We start from the raw sequence: 17,357 nt of genomic DNA, 5'->3' as shown, positions 1-17,357 counted from the left end.
GGCTGACCTAGGGCTACTTACTGTACAAATAAAAGGATTCAATTTACTTAACTGAGAATAAGCTGTAAGAAAAAAATATACTGCAGTAATTATCAGTTTGAAAGGACTAATGCATTAAAAATAAACTCTCTTCAAGACATATATTTTGGGGTTTGTAACCACTGTAGTCAACTTCTGAGACCACTACCACTAACCAGAGGTGAAAAAAATACTTTGCTCCCCAGGTGTTAGGCTGAACTCTTGACAGTTAATTCTTGTATTGGTTGTCAGCTTTGCACCCTGATGTCATCTGCTAGTTTTAAGCTGATTCCTTCTCTTGTTCAGAGTACCACAGAATCACCAAGGCTGGAAAAGACCTTTAAGATCATCATGTAAGCATAATTCTTTCTCATTAAAGTAGTTTCTTATAGTCTGGGGGTGGGGGGATGATGTATCTTAGAACTCTTGTAGCAGGAACTCAAAATTCAGTGATGTAAGCAAGAAATAGAAATGCCATAGCCACCCCAGAGAAGACATGCGGCAGTGCTTACTTAAAGCCCCATCCTGTCCCCCCAAGGACAATAGCTGCTACCAGGATGGCACCAGCGATGGAGCCTATTATAAGATTGGTGGCACTAGGACCTGTGATAAAGGAGTAGGGTAAGACAGACATAAGAACCAACCACTTTATTCACAATAAGTGAAGCAACTGAAAGGTAGTAAAACAATTCAAGAGATATAGACAGCACACAAGGTGATGTCTCTAGACAATTTTAGCAAACCCAACTTCTCTTTAACAGAAAGAATGAACAAAGCTGTTGGTTTGTGCTGTTAACTTCTACCATAGAAAAAAACCTAGTATTAGACAATAAATTCCTTTGTGACTTACTGCATTATATCTAATGATCAAACTGTCAACTGAGGACACTAGGATATTTGTGTATAGTTCCTTAACTTAAAGGAGAAAGTATGAATGGTCTATGATTCATGACTATAGCAAATGAGAAGAAAAAACCCAGTAAATCAAAAAGCTTAACTGTTTTCATGGACATCCTGAAGGGTGGTAGGTATTTTAACTTGAGCTGAGAGCACCTAGCAGCACTTGCTAATCAAGAGTCCAGACTCCCTACAATTATGTCAGTGCTAAATTTACAAACAACTGTTTGACAAAAGCAAAGGATTATATAATAAGGGACAAAAATTGAAATAAAAGCTGTATTCCTATTAAACTTCCCAAACATCAAAGCATCTCTTCATCATCCTCAAGAAGCTACTTAACAAAGTGGGAAGGGTGGAGCAGGAAAAAAGAGCAATAGAAAGAAGCAGCACCAAGTATGTTTGTGCAATGTTCTGAAGAGGGAAAGAGAACACCTAAATAAGATAGTCATAAATTGACCCTTAAGTGCTCTGTTTACACAGGGTGGAGAAAAACACACAATGGACTTACGGAATGTTTTTTTTTCTGTACAAAAATTTCCTACTGGGCAATCTTTGATGTAAAATTAATTGCACCTGAGCTCAAGGCAAAATGAAACCAACCCAACAGTTCTTTTGCAGCATGTTGCACACTTCGTAACATTTGCGTATCCAGGAATAGCCTTCAGAACCAGTTCTTGCCTTCTATTCTGTTCTCCCCAAATCACCACATCCACATAGCAATTGAAATATTCCTATTTTAAATGTTCTGAAACTCGAGTTTGGGAAAACAGCTAAGACAAGGAAGAAAAAGGAGCAGAGATCAGGAAAGGAAAAAGAAAGGACAGCTGCAACAACTGAAAAGGTTTAAGCTCTTCAGGTTGGCATCACAAAACCTTCTGCCCAGTCACAGACACTACTGCATTACTGTAAGTACATGCCCTAAGTTGTAAAATTTACTGCAGTGACCTAAACTTTGCTGCAGCCATTACATGTTTCCCATATCAATGACTTCAGAGATGAGATTTGCTAAAAGGAAACCACGCTTTTAAAATTGCTTCCTGCAATTCCTACACAGTATTCAGGAATATAAATAAGAGACTTAGACTGAAAAGAAATATAGTGAGCTTTACAGATATGAGCAGTGCACAAATTTGACAACAATAATTAAAAGGTAATTTTTTGTAATTTGGAAGAACTTATCTTTCTCAAATAGCTTATCTATTTACTTTCTTCCTTTGTTTTTTCTCTTAGTTATCCCTTGTGCGTGTCTCTACTCTCCTCAGAATCTAAGATGAGTTTCACATAACAGTCCAGTTCAGCAAAAGCAAAAGATGCCTAGGGCTGCCACAAGAAATGCTGCCTACCAGAAGACTTTTTATGCAGCTGTAATTAGAACTAAATATGAATGCTTTTTTTACACAGCCTGATTAGAAATCAAAAACTGTCCTGTTATATATTTCCCCCTTCAAACAGATGGCACTGTCACACAGCACAGGTAGTATGTAGCATTAGAAACACAGGGAAGCTGGAAATCTCAGAAAAGCAGAATAAGAGCAAATTATTTTGTAGTTTGCACAGTGAAGGCAGAGAGAAGAGAGTTCTTATATGGGCATTTCTATATGTGTATTATACATACACAAACACAGACACATATATAAATCAAATAACATTCAGATAGTAGGCTAACACTTCAGATTAGTTTTCTAAAAGTCTGAAGACAATAAAATTGCTCATATATATTCTGTATATATTCTATACTTCAGCTTTCTACTGCCTTTTCATAACAGAATCCCAGCAATGGAACACTCAGCAGCTTTACTGTAAGACCAGCTGTCTATGCTATTATCAACAGCTTTCATCTTCCTAGCTAGATCATGTGACCTATGATTAGATGGAAAGCCCCACAGATTATAATAAACAATTTCTGCATTTTATGACATAGTTTCACTTTCCCCCTTTATTTTTATAATTTGGTGTAATGGAAACATTTAGACATTTCCTTTTACTGTGATGATATAAAAAAATCACAAACTTATTGTTTTATGCCCCACATTATCCCAGACAGGAGAAGGTTCAACACTGCATGAGCAAACCACAGGACACAGACACATTCAAATCACATGACAAATACAATCACCACATGACAAAGCTAATGGGGCAATACACAGGGCTCAGGAGCATACAGTTACCTCACACACTAGGCACCAAACATAAAACTCAAACTAAGAAAAATGCTTACTCTATTCCCCACCCTGTGCCTCCAAAAATCACCCCCAAGGCCAGAATGGTCCCTGCTACTGCACCTATTAGCCTGTTAGTGGCCATGCTCACTGTGTGGAGGGAAAAGGGAAGATTTTTTTAAGGACATAAATCACATATATGTCTGAAATGAAGAAAATTAAGTAATTCCTCAAAGGAATGATTTACTCTATAATCCACTGTTGGATAAACAGTTCAAACCTCCTAACAAACCTCTGTTTACCAAATACTGTAGCTTTAAGACTTCTGAAATGAGCTATATTTGGTTTTCTTTGAATGCTTGCAAATATTTCAATAAGTTTTCCTGTAAATGTAAGACTATTCCTTGTACCTTGTGACTCTATTATTTACTTTAAAAGGGAACATCCTCAACCTACTGCTTATTTAAAACAGCCAAAATGAAAATGAATCACCAATAAGAAAACTTCCTTTTGATCACCAAAAACTTACTGTATCTGCCATATAACTAAGGAAAGGAAAACTGTTAGTTTAGAATCATTTCCATCACAGGAAAAGAAAAAACCGAACTTTTGTATTCATTCCTTTATGAGTTAGTAGTATTTTCCTTCATTACTGATTTATTGGTAGGACTCTATCTATATGACCTAAGGACAAATAAGCACCTTTTAAAAGGTGTTCAGGTAACACTGGAAATTTCAATACTTCCAGACAATCTCTCAAGACATGGAGGTCTTATTTTTCATTTTTTAAGGGAACTCTTCTGAGAAAAAACATCTATATATTTCTGATTTTAAACATTAAAAGCTTGATAGGTTCATTGAATCTTAATAGACCACAAGCAAGCAGCTGAATTCCCTGTTTAATGGAAGCTTTTCCAAAGGACAGAAACTTTACAGTCTCCATGCTGAATGAAGTCTGGGTTTGAAATGGTTTCACAATTCTTTCCTGTTTCATAAATATACACAAACACACAGTTACTTGAGACATGTTTTATATTAAACAAACGAACACTATGCCACTAGACAAACAAAGGCCTAATTCTGCAAATGAAATTGCAGAGGAAGAATCTTGTGTGTGTGTGAAGTCCCACTGATTCCAAAACACTCTAAAGTAATTCAAAGTTCCTGCAGTAGCCAAAGGTGTGTAGTTCTGCAAGTACAGGATACAGTAGGTTGCCGAGTTTAGAGTAATTCAAGACCTGCATATTAATACAAACATATTAAGGACCACTACTTTTTAAAATCCTAAAATACAGTATGGAGCCAAAAACAACTGATGGATAGGTCTGAAAGGTGCAGCAGAGTTAGCAATCAATTGTAATAACAATATATAAATAAATAGCAATACTTCCTAGCTGTTCATGTTCTAATTGTAGTCAGCAAAATGCTTGGATTTCTGGTATGAAAAGTCTTAAAGTCTATTAGGTGAATTTTCACATCATGAGTCTTCTGTTTCAAAAATGTAACAAAACCCTAATGCTAAGGAAAAACAACTCGTTTCTGTCTCAGCCTTGAAATCTGGCATATGACAACTGAAGTACTGGTGACAAGGGAAAAAAACTTAATGGAAACTCCTTGAGTATGTTGGATCTTTACAATACAGAAGACTGCTTCTGTATTCTTCTGACATCTTCTCACAAAGAAATTCCTCTATTAGCACACCAGAACTGATCAGAGTAGCTGTCAGGGTTCAGGCTCCTAAATTCATTTCAACATGATTCAGCATCAATAAATTACTATAAGAACATATATAAAAATAATCCATCTTTTGAGATCATTAAGCCACATTGTGTGAAAACATATTCTGCCTTTTGCAGAGAACTCCACTGAAAAATGCAGTTTAAACTTTTTATCTGTACCTACTAGCTGTCATCTATACAAATGCTATTCCTTTAAGACTTTTTCCCAGAATATTTCAGCATTGACATATTGATATTCACAAAAGTATTTCCATTCTGAATTAGAGTTAATATGAATGACAAAAATCTAACCAAGAGAAGTGTACCTTCTGTGTTGCCTTTCCTATAGACCTTTTTAGAGGAGGGACTCCTGTCTTACCTACTGGATTTGGAAATGAGCAGTATAAAATGAATGTACTCTTGTGTCACAGTGTAGACACTGCTCTCCTCATCCATACACAAAGAGAAGTAACCACCTCTGTAGCCTGTTCTCTTTTTTTTTTTTTTTTTTTTAAGACTGTGAGCAGCATTCCAGGTAGGAAGATTTTTATAGGAAATGGAATTACAAGAAGCTTTGTGAGGCAGGGTACAAACCAGGAAGCTCTACACTGAACAGTGGTGGGGTTAGGAGTCCAGGAAGCACCTGCAGATTCCCTAAAACAAATCTGGACTGTTCTAGAGAGCCTCCTTCACAGTGGTAACTTGTTTTAAGATTTATCTCTTCAACAGTTCTTGGTAAAGATCTACTGGAACTTTTCTGCTATGGGGCAAAAGAAAAGGGCGCACAAGACAGTAGTAGAGCCATTCTGGAAGGACATACCAAAATTCTGTCCCCCCCCTTGAAGCCCTGGATATTTTAAAGAGTAATCAACTAAAGTCTGAACTCCTAGAACTACATTTTTAAACAACTCTCTCTTCTTCCCCACAGCCTTGCATAAGGGACAGAAAAACCTGCAACTGGGACATAGCAAAAAATTTTGTTTGGGTTTCTCAACTGTTTCTGGGAATGTTGTCTGTAAATGCGTAACACTGGATAAATATAGTCTGATGTTGGACAACATCCTGATGACAGGAAAGACATTAAACAGTTGGACTGCACAATCCAAAAACATTCTTTGGCAGAGAAGTCAGAGAGAATCTCAAGTGCTTTTTCTCCTCTTCAAAAATCTTTTTTTATTAATTATTTCCTCAATAGCTGCTCTTTGTATTTATACTTCATATGCAGTTGAAATACCTACTACATTCATAAGAGTAAGCAATAATGTTCATACAAATAATTTAAGTCCTTAAAAGCTTAAATTATTTCTTTTTCCTCCCATTGAAATCTGATTTCAAGGAAACAAAGCTTTTTTTTCTCCAGGTACATTCCATTTTTCCCTTTTTTATGCCACGGATCACTGAATTAGCTGAGAACAATAAAGGGAACTGGAAATCTCTAGCAAAACATAAATACTCAATTATCATCTAAATAATAAGGGCTACACATACTCAGATTCCAACCACAAAGAAAATTATTGTTAAAAACTGAGAACAGTACGAAGGAAAAAACAGAAAGTACATACCTTTTTTTATTACTGAAATCTTCCTCAACTTCAGGTTAGAAAAAAAAGTTTCAGCAATTCTCAAAGTAGAAAGACCTTACTTCATCTACACGAAGCAGAACTTTACTGTCTGGGTCTTAAACAGCACTGTACAATGTTACTTTCTTTCGATACACTATTCTACTACCATATATCAACAACAAAATGTCACAAATGCTTGAAAGAACATAAAAGTGAAATCACACAAACCCTTGGGTCCTTCATCCTTCTTGTTACCAGGCTCCCTGATAGGATCATCAATACTGCAGTCTGTCCCAGCCCAGGAGAAATTACAAATGCAAGTGGCTTCATTACTACAAACCTGGAAAAGAAAATAAGTTACAGCAGTTAAGTTTCTTCAACATGTAACCAGGTATTTACAGTGTAGATATATCTATATATTCATGGTATATAATTTATACATTTATATATTGTAACAATAGCACTGAGTGTTCAGAATTAGTGTAGTAATCAATAATCTGAAAGTTTGCTTTAACTCTCTAAATACAGGCAGATGCTAGGAAAAGCAGAAATGTTCCCAGTGCTTCCATCATCACTGGCGCTAAACACCTGCATAGGATGTAAAAAACAACAAATTCTCATCCAAAAAACCCCTTATATAGACTAGTTAGATCTTCACTAATCAACAATCTAGACTTTGAGCCTGTATATCACAAAGGAATACAAGAATTTGTGTTTAAAGGTTGAAAACATGGTTATGCTTTACAATCTCTCATTTACAGCTTGCTCCCATGTAGAAAAAATATTAATTTTTTAATGGATTTTGTCAGTGTTTTTTTCTAAGCAGCAATGAGGATTGCTTGCTTATTTTCTAAAAAGAGGAAATGGTCCTTCCTAAGTCTACATTTAGTTGAATGAACTCTAAGAAGTACTTAGGACTCACTAATAATTTTCAGTACATTTATCTGATACAGGAAGATCTATCCAATTGACAAAACCTAAAACATCAAATCAATAATGAGAGTTAATAGCTATAAACTTTCCAAATGAGTAAGAACATGGAATGTGTTGCTAGGAGGGGTTACTAAGGAAAAAGCATGACATGAGGAATAGACACAAAACAAAGAATGAAGTTTTGATTATGGGACAAGAAGTGAAGTCAGTCATTAGGAATCAGCTCATTACAACATTGGAACATGTCAATAAAAGTAGAAAATAACCTAAATCCTAAGGATTGCAAGTAAGTAGTACATGCGAATTTTTAAAATGTAACTTTTATCTCACTCTGCTTCCCAAAGTATTCACCGAAGAATCTTACCTAGGAAGCTGAACAGAAGTAAGTCTTATGGCAGGTTCGATCAACTGAACTATATTTTTTAAATTATGAGTTGGAATAATCCAAAGCAAAACAGAGAAGGTAACATAGTTCTGTTACCACTCATTCCACTCTCCAAAAGTACCAACATGATTTCTAGATCTCCTACATACTTTACTTTCCAATGTTTAAATTTTTCTTCTGGATTTTGAACCTAGACCTTTTCTTTGAAGCACTCAAATTCATCTTCAATTATACATAAAAAGAAGAAAAAAACCCAGACTTCTTGGATAAAGTCTAGACCCCAAGGCAAGTATATGTCCACTGAATTCCACAGTGGAAAGATTTGATCAGTGTTACGGTTAAGACATGGAGCAGTGAATCCGTTCATCAAAACTTTCCTAATGTCTTAGACAAATGGACTTAGGGGTAGAATAACAGAATATGATGTGCCTGAATATAAAACGATACACCTTGCATCTGTTCAAGAAGAATATATAATCTCTGTTGAGGTCCACCAGTTTAGAATTGTAATAATTTAAGTCATGAGTTATAAATCCATTAACACAGGACCAACTGTATAAAGGTCCTACTGTATGTAGGAAAATTTTAACTGAAGATGGCAAGGAGCTTAAAATACGGGTAGTACATTACAGAAGTCTTTACAGTGACTGATGTCAAGACTTTTTCTTCCTGGTAATGAAAACAACATTTTGGATAGAACTGCCAAGCTAATTTGACAACTTTGCTTTCTACAATTTTATCTGTGCTTCACAGAATGACAGTCTTTCCCTGAATCTAATGTTCAGATCAACAGGTGTTAGGAACACTTTCAGGTGAAGAACTCCACAGGGCACATGAACATCAGATTCAGCAGAGAGAGATGGAGCAGCTTGGCTGCCAGCTTCCAGAACAGACTCACCCCGTGACCGGAACAGACTTTTCCATTAGAACCAATGGGGCAGCTGCTTATGTTCAAGGACTGAATTGGCAGGCACTTTTTGTCCAGACACATCATGTGAGGTCCACATGGGGCTCCATCCTCCACATAACCTAAATCTGTATCATCATCTAGAAGAACATGAGCACCACTAGGAGAAATAAGTTTTAAATTACCATTAGTATTACAACTGGAGCCTTGTGAAAAATATTAAATATGTCAGTGAGATACTAGAAGCCTCCTAACTTTCTCTCATTCAAGCATACAGACAGCTTGAACAAAATTACAACATTTTTCTGTCTGTCCACAGCATTTGGCAAGGTGTTCCAGTTGTCAGACTAAAAATGAGTCCAGATAATGATTCAAATACTCAAAAAGGCCACCTTAGGCTTTGAATGTTTTTTTAATAGTCTTTGATGAGCTGTGCTTTTTTCTTTTTTTTTTTCCTTCAAATGCTGTGAAATACTATTGGTAGAAAAATGTTAAAAAAACCTAACTTCCCATGTGGTGACATTTAAAAGAAAATACCAGTGGAATAATAAAAGAGTTAAGAATCTTTGCTCACTCAGGGCCCAGCTATGTAAGAGAATATTCTTAGACTGACAGCAATGTTGCCAGTGTCTTTAAACTACAAATCCAGTATTTTGCATACTAGTCTAAAACCCATTTATGTGCCTTTTTACTGAACTATAGCTTAACATCTTAGCCTGCCACAACTCTTCAGTATCGTCCTTTTCAGCCTTCACTTCCCCACAGTTATTTCTCTGAGGATATAATACTCAAAAACATTATGCTTAATTATGGGTCTTTTTTTTTGCCCACAGATAAATGTAATTCTGAGCATTAAACTGACTGTGAAGTTCTGCTACTGGAGAGATCAGATAGAGTAATCAGGAGGATAATCCATATTTTGCCCCCTTTCAATGTGAAATATTAGGGGGTTTATTTTTTTATCAAAAGAAATGCCACTCAGAATAATTATTTTGCTGTAAGATATTAATTACTAAAAATAATATAATTTTACATTTATGTTTATCTTAATTCAGCTAGTTTGGACAGTGCAAAATAATGTTGGAACACTGCACTATCTTTTACCTGCAGTCCACTATTCGTCCTTGATGATAAAAAGAATTTGGGATAATTTCTCCTTGAACTTGACCAACTCGTGGGACTTTAGTAAGATTAGTACAGAGCAAAAACCCACAGAAAACATCACTGTAAAATGAAAACAGAAATCAAGAAGTTACAGGAATAATATGAAGTAAACTTAGAAAAAAGAAAGACTGGCAGTAATGCTGCTGATCACATTCAGTGAGGTAGAAAGAGGTAGAAACAAATAATTGTTCATTCTAATGCAACAGTGGATGTTCCCATACAAAAAATTCTCTGAGCTCTAAATACAATTAAGTACAATTAAGAGGAGCCAAATTATACAAAGTTTTATCATATCAGGTAAATCACATTTCTCTCTCCCTAGCAGCTTGGATGCCATATGTTAATGTGAAGCTTGAATTTTTAATTAAATTTAAATCTTAAACTTCTACCTCCTACTCTAATTGTCCTAAGTCACACAAGCAGCTGGATGACTGCTGGAAATTGTATTTGTTAAAATTGCAAAAACTTTAAAAGGCCATTTAGTAGAGCATATTTCTGCATCTACTGACCAAGAAAAACTTCTGTAATACAAAAGAGGTAGTAAATACATTGTCAGCACAACACTTCTCATCTAAATATAATAGAATCCATTAAGCAAATCCTTTCTTTGTGATCCTATCTGAAAAGTGAATCTTGTAATAAAAAAGTCACTTGAAAAGCATTAAGAAGTCAATAGTCAAGGAAGGTAAAAACCATTCTGAGACTGAGATTTTTATACCCATACTTAAAAATTACAAAACAGTAAGTAAAACAATAAGAATTTCAAGTCTACCCACTCGTGTTCATTAATTTGAAAAGTAAATTTCATCAAATATCCATCTACTAAGCACATGCAAATGAATCAGCCAAATATCTAATATCTCTTTGGTCAAAATAAAGGTTGGAACAAACTCAAAACAGCATAATCTGGTATCAGTCCCAGAGCAAGTGAAAACAGTGTGTGTTTGCAGCCTAATGTATCCTGATCAATTTTGCAGTGTTTGTATATTATGATCTTGTTAATTTTTGCTGCCTTGTCCCCCAGCTCCTCTGAAAGAATTAAAGTCACAGTACATTCTTCTGAAAATCTGGAATTCTTTATAAGTGTATTGCTGAGTCACCATGGATTTGTCAGAATGGAACTTTTTCAAGATGCAAACCTTGTGAGGGAAGGAGGATTCAAAATCATGTAAAACAAACTGTTGAAACACTCATGGAAGAGTAGACAGTATTAGTCCAGTATTAATCTAAACCACAAAATCTCTGCCAAGCTGAACTTACTGTTTGCTGCACTGAATCCATCTGTCTCCATCCTTTCCACAGTTTCCTTTTTTTGTGCCTTCTGTATTAAGCTTTTCATAACAAAATTTGTCTGATCCTGAAGACTCTGTTGATGAAGGAAAGCAAAAGGAATATACTTTCCACTGGCAAAATGAGAACTTTGAAAACCTGCATAATTTATTGCAGTGATTCTCTGTATTTTTTTAATACAAAACATAAATCTCACCATGTATATGTGCACAGGTGGTATTTTCCAGTTACTACAGTGGCAACCCAGGAGACTGAACAGCAATGCCTGCAGTTGGCTTTTCTAAAATCATGCTCAATGTTGCAAATTCACCCTGAACATTTTAAAAAGCAGTCTCCACAGTGTCTGTATTGCCTTCTGTATTTGAATTTATCTATGGTCTAATATTCTTCACTTCAGAACATAGATTTAATCTAGTTGTTTTCACTGCAGTTATTCCCAATCTGTATTTCAGGAGATGAATTCAATATCCAACATATACCATAAGGGCATGTTCTGATCAACTCAATGTTGTTTTTTTTTTTAGGAGTTCACAGAGAAAACAAGGTTTAACAGTCAGAGTGTAATTTTTACTGCTTTTTAGGAGTAGAAATCTGAACCTATAGATTAAAAACCGCAATTATTTACTAACAAGCCCATTTGTTTTTTTTTCAAAAAATCAATGAAAAAAAGAAAAAGCACAACAATAATAGAGACGAAGATAAAATATTAAAGGTAAATAAGAGTAGCTTCAGTAAAATCACTTGTACAGAAGACAAACCAAGTATTTTAAAATAGAAGTGTGTAAGATACAAAACAAAACAGTTAACAATACAGTTAACAAAAACATCTATTGCCTTTAATATTATCACTAAATATAAGGTGGCAACATCAAGCTCAAAAAAGCATCAGAAGACAAAGAAAATGTCTCCATCCAATTTTACATTTATACAGCATATTTTTTATTGTGCAAAAAACCCAATAAATGTGTAAAACTCTCTCTCTCCCTTCCCATCTTCCCTGACATGGAATAATTCTGCCTCAAACAGGCAGTCCCAGCAGTGGCAGTTATGATTCCATGAAAATGCACAAGAAAACGTTAAGTGCTAGAGTACAGGACATCCTGATAGTTCTGCTCTGCTCAAATTCTTTACACAGCATTTATCCCCTCTCAGCTGCCAGCAAAATGCATCGCAACTGCATTTCTATTTTGCTTAGCATTTCTGGGCTTAAACTTGTACTATGGATATTTAAATTCACACTAATACACTAACTTTTCTCACTGTAGGATGCTGTAGCAAAGAGGCAAGGTGGAGCAGCTTTAGCATAAACCATACTGAGACAATGGAATTGACAAGCCAAAAACATCTGTTCTGAAAAATACAAAAAAATCCTCAAACTCATTTTTTCCCAAACTCAAATGTGCTAATATTTTGTATGGTTTTGCACATAATTCCATCAGAGTCCAGCATTTGCTGCCCTATCTACATCTGCCACCACATCATGTCAGAACCATCACACTGCCATCAATCCCTAACAGGCACACAGCTCAAAATTTCACTTGCCAATCAAGCCACAGCCTCTCACTGCAGCCTACTCTGCTGAGCAGAAAACTGTAACATACAGTAGCAAGAACAAAAAATAAAAATACTAAAAATAAAAAACAAAGGCAGGAACAAACTAGGAATAAAGTACATTTAAGGTAGTTTAAGTCAACCTACTAGATCCCCAGATATATTTGCACTGATTATCTCTTGTCTTGCATTCACCATTATAGCAACGACCCTAAACAAAACAAAACATGTTAGCAATAAGAACTGAACATTATTTAATTTCCTTCCCCCAACAAATGTCTCTTTTTGATTCTTAACACACACATTGGGATTTATAGTATTTTTCATGAATTTGGGTAGATGGAATACGTTTTCACAAAGTCTTTTGTTGTCTTCCACTTCAGGACATTCCAGCATCTACTTTAAACTTCTTCTCATTTATGTAGTTGTAAAGATAAAAGCTCTACATGTAAAGTGTAAAGATACCAAGTAGGTTTTACTCAAACTATAATTTTTTACTGTTCATTGAGTGCATGAAGCACAAGCTACATTGATGTCCAAAAGACAAAATGTATGAAGATAGACAGAGAACAGGTTTTAAAAAAATATGCATACTTGTATTTGTTTGATTTCTATTTGCTGATTTGCAAGGATTTTAAAACATTGACTACCTGATTAGAATCACAGGCATACCCATCCTGTTTATGAAGATTTGGTGGACACTGGAAAAATAAAGAAATTGTTTTAATCATGTGTACCGTAATAACACATCAAAGGATCACATATGGAATTTTCCCAGTTTTAAAAGATAACTGCACAATGTATAAAGGAGGTAGATAAGGTAATTAGTGCAGGAATCTTTATAGCTATAAACACAAATGAAAAAAAATATCTTGAGCCATGACATACAAGGTTAGATCCTAGATTTCTGCATATCCCAAGTAGAAATTCAAGAGGTGAAGCAAAATAAAAAGCAAAATAATTGTATTCATGTATTAGGTTTGCATAGCAATGTTTTAGTAGTGAGAGGGGGGCAGGGATGGGGTAGTACAGGGGTGACTTCTGTGAGAAAAGCTGCTAGAAGCTTCCCTTATGCCCAACAGAGCCAATGCCAGCTGGCTCCAAGATGGAGCCACTACTGGCCAAGGCCGAGCCCATCAGCAATGGTGGCAGAGCCTCTGGGATAATGTATTTAAGGGGGAAGGAAAAAAACCTGCACAATTGCAGGCAGAGAGATATGTGAGAGCAGCAACTCTGCAGACACCAAGCTCAGTGAAGAAGGAAGGGGAGGAGGTGTTCTAGATGCTGCAGAAGAATCTCTTCTGATTCTTCAGAGATTCTTCTGCCACCTGTGGTCGAGACCATGGTGAGAAAGGCTGTCCCCCCGCAGCTCATGGAGGTCCACAGGGGAGCAGATACCCGTCCACCTGCAGCCCATGGAGACAATGGAATTGACAAGCCAAAAACATCTGTTCTGAAAAATACCATGTCTCCACATGCTGGAGCAGGCAGATGCCTGAAGGAGGCTGTGGCCCTGTGGGAATTCTGTGCTGAAGCAGGTTTGTTGGCTGGACTTTCAACCCTACAGGGGACCTATGATGGAGCAGTCTGTTCCTGAAGGACTGCACACAATGCAAAGGACCTATGCTGGAGCAGTTTGTGAAGAGCTGTTTCCTGTGGGAGAGACCCCACCGTGGAGCAAGGCAAGAGTGTGAAGAGTCCTCCCCCTGAGGAGCACGGAGCGGCAGAGACAACCCACCAGAGTTCAATAACAGGTATGTGGTAGCTAATACAGAGGCCATGTTTGCAACAACAAAAAAATTCTTCACTGAAAGGGTTGTCAGGCACTGAACAGGCTGCCCAGAGCAGTGGTGGAGCCACCATCCCTAGAGATACTGAAAAGCTGTGTAGAGGTGGTGCTTAAGGACATGGTTCAGTGGTGGACTTGGCAGTGTTAACAGCTGACTCTACAATCTCAAAGGTCTTTACCAAACTAAATTATTAAATTATTCTAAATTGAATTAGTTGGAATTTTCTACATTTATATGTTAAACTATTTTATTTAATAAATTCTTACTATTACAACCTTTGAATCCATTCACATTTGCAGTATATTTTGAGTACTTATGCTATAGTCCAGACAAAGAGTAAAGAAGGATATCTGGCACAAATACTAAACAGATACACAAATCTCCACAAGTTTTAAAAAAACAAATAAACCTACAAAAGTCATATTTTGGGTCCACAGATTAATTTTTTTTTTCACTTAGGATAGTAAACTCTTATGTTTAAACATTTTGTTGGAGGGTTATTTTTTAATCCTACAGTTATTTGTGGATATATGTGTGCAGATTGTTAATCTGTTTTTTCCTCTTAAACTGATATAAAATGAATATTAATATCCAAAGTGGAAGCAGAGAAAACTTTTGTATTCATACCTGCCCAGAATCTCCAGTGCAGAACTCTGCAATATCACATTCATTCACTGCATATCGGCAGTCATAGCCTCGTGGGAAAAACTAGAAAAAGAATATAGTTCAGGATTAAGATGATGTAAAAGCAAAATGAAAAGTTCCTGTTTGGAATAACTTGTCATTTTAACACCCTGTAAACACTATGCTCACACGTATTTGTCTTTTTTTACTTGGTTAACAACAGAACACCACAATCTCAAGGGTAATTTCAAAGTGTTGAAAAATATTTCAGTTTCTTAATATTTTAAAGGCTAAATAGAAGCATATAATACTTTGAAAGTTGAGGTATTTTTTTAATCTCTGATATATAAAAGCAAAGCAAAGCAATTTTTGCATGAATACATATCCAATGCAATCTGTTCACTTTTTATTTGGGGCAGTAACCACATTATTGTCTGGAATAACAGTCTACGTAAACTTTTCATTCTACATAAAACACACTTTGAACTGTAAGAGGCTGCACATGAGTCCCATAGAGAACTGAGAAGAACAATTGATACACTGCAGCAACACTCACAAGACATGATGTATTACAGCAGGGTCCATCACTACAATGAGCTCCATTAGAAAGAGAGCACTTCTTACAACAATCTGCATAGCATTCCTGAAGAAAAGGTTAAGCAACATTTTTAGTTTTCTATTTTAAATAAGTTTTGTTCACAATCTTTCCAAAAAGCCATTATGTGCCAACAGACAAAAGATTCAGTTCAGCATTGATTATTTGAATTTATCAGCTGGAAGAAGCCTTTACAACACTCAAATAATAAAGTAAAGGGAAAACAGTGACATACATGCTATAGCAACAAGGGGATTCACACCTTCTGAAGTCTCTTCACAGGTGTGGAACAGCCTGTGCCAATGCACACTGCTTAGTTAAATTGCATTCGATGCAGAAAAAAATTAAGAAAACTATTTATATTTAAATACTAGAACTAGGTATCGAAACCACAGGGCAGACTTTTGCTGCAACATTATTGGAATATTTCTGCAATAGAGAAGAAAACAACAGTTTATGCTTTCTGAACACAGGAACCTATCTCCAATGCACAGATAAGGAGTCTACTGCTCCAGGCACGTTATCCAGGAAAAGTAAGGGGGTAAGCGCTGCCACAGTGCAATACAAAAATGGCTGGGAAATGGCTACATCTTGTCATGAGTATGACACAAAGACTGTTCTGAGGACACTCGCTGTCTTTGCACACAGTCTCACTTGAAAAAATGTTTTAACACAGTCTGTTACGTTGTTCTGTAACAACAGGCAAAACAGATTAGTTTCCATAGCCTTTCCCCTTCCCTTACCAATCACATTAATTTATCTCAATATCTTTTGTAAGAGTTGTGGAGTAATATATAACTCTACTTGCCATTCGGAAACCGCAATCACATTCTTCTCCTGCTTCTACATAGCCATTTCCACATTCAGTGGTTTCAAAGAGCTGAAAGCAAAAAAGCCCCCAAAAAAGTAAGAATAAAACCAGCATCAAGTGATTTTTCTGTCACACAGAGTCCATCTCTGCAATGCTAGGGAAACAAGCTCTCACTGAAAACACATATGCTGAGCTACAGCTGTGGGGAAGGCAGTGTGGTTTTCAAGCACTACTAGTCAGAATTGTTAAGACATGGAAGATGTACAGTGGAATCACAGTGTCTGGCCCTCTCTTAGGAGAATACTGATCTCAAAAATTATGATGAACAGAGACAATAAAATAATTCTCCAGGGGATAACATTTGAACTTCGTTCTGATTCTGTGGACCTCCCGCTTCTCCGACAATGCCTTGAAGCAATCAGATCCCTGGGAGCTACTCAGGTACCCATACTTCCTCATGTAATTTGCTACTTTTTATTCCAGTGTAACATATTTGTGCATGAAAATAATAAACATTAACAAACACCGCCAAAAGCAAGTTCTATGTGCCTTATTAGAATAGCACAACCATATATAGATAGCAAAAAACAGCTCCTCCTAGGTATATACAATACAGGTAAATTTTAGGGTTCATGGTGATACAGATTCTATACTGGTTTCATATATCACAATTTGATTAAAGGTGATTTAAGATATTTTTCAGTTCTGTCACAGAAATTATTTTGCAAAAACCTTTTCTCTTTTCAATTGAATAATTCTGTTTTAAAATCCTGTATCAGGAGTCTGGTTGAAATGATAAGTTAAAAATCAACAAAAAAAGAACAGATAAATCTACAGCTAGATTAGGGTGAAACATGAGTAAACATGCTTTCTGCATGAGCTTACTGGCAGTACAGCTGTTGAAGATCATCAAGATGATAAATGCAACATATAATACAATACAAATTATT

The 17,357-nt window shown here is 36.0% G+C and overlaps 2 protein-coding genes across 3 annotated transcripts in view; one reads left to right on the top strand and one right to left on the bottom strand.

The window, feature by feature from the left end:
* DYTN (dystrotelin) overlaps positions 1–429 on the top strand; it is a 49,249-nt gene extending 48,820 nt beyond the window's left edge. The window contains exon 14 of the mRNA XM_051624120.1: positions 325–429. The gene's annotated coding sequence lies outside the window, so the exon portion shown is untranslated. The remainder of the gene's footprint in view (positions 1–324) is intronic.
* ADAM23 (ADAM metallopeptidase domain 23) overlaps positions 1–17,357 on the bottom strand; it is a 67,794-nt gene that overhangs the window by 8,492 nt on the left and 41,945 nt on the right. For both annotated transcript variants that reach the window (XM_051624115.1, XM_051624114.1), the window contains exons 16-25: positions 16,405–16,476; positions 15,558–15,644; positions 15,005–15,085; positions 13,238–13,288; positions 12,735–12,798; positions 11,007–11,112; positions 9,687–9,806; positions 8,574–8,742; positions 6,586–6,697; positions 531–621 (exon numbers count right to left, since the gene is read on the bottom strand). In XM_051624115.1, coding sequence (XP_051480075.1) covers positions 531–621; positions 6,586–6,697; positions 8,574–8,742; positions 9,687–9,806; positions 11,007–11,112; positions 12,735–12,798; positions 13,238–13,288; positions 15,005–15,085; positions 15,558–15,644; positions 16,405–16,476 — 953 coding nt within the window. The remainder of the gene's footprint in view (positions 1–530; positions 622–6,585; positions 6,698–8,573; positions 8,743–9,686; positions 9,807–11,006; positions 11,113–12,734; positions 12,799–13,237; positions 13,289–15,004; positions 15,086–15,557; positions 15,645–16,404; positions 16,477–17,357) is intronic.

The sequence above is a fragment of the Apus apus genome, chromosome 6 (genome assembly GCF_020740795.1).
Source record: "Apus apus isolate bApuApu2 chromosome 6, bApuApu2.pri.cur, whole genome shotgun sequence".
NCBI lineage: Eukaryota > Metazoa > Chordata > Aves > Apodiformes > Apodidae > Apus > Apus apus.
This window is presented reverse-complemented; position numbering and strand designations above follow the sequence as displayed.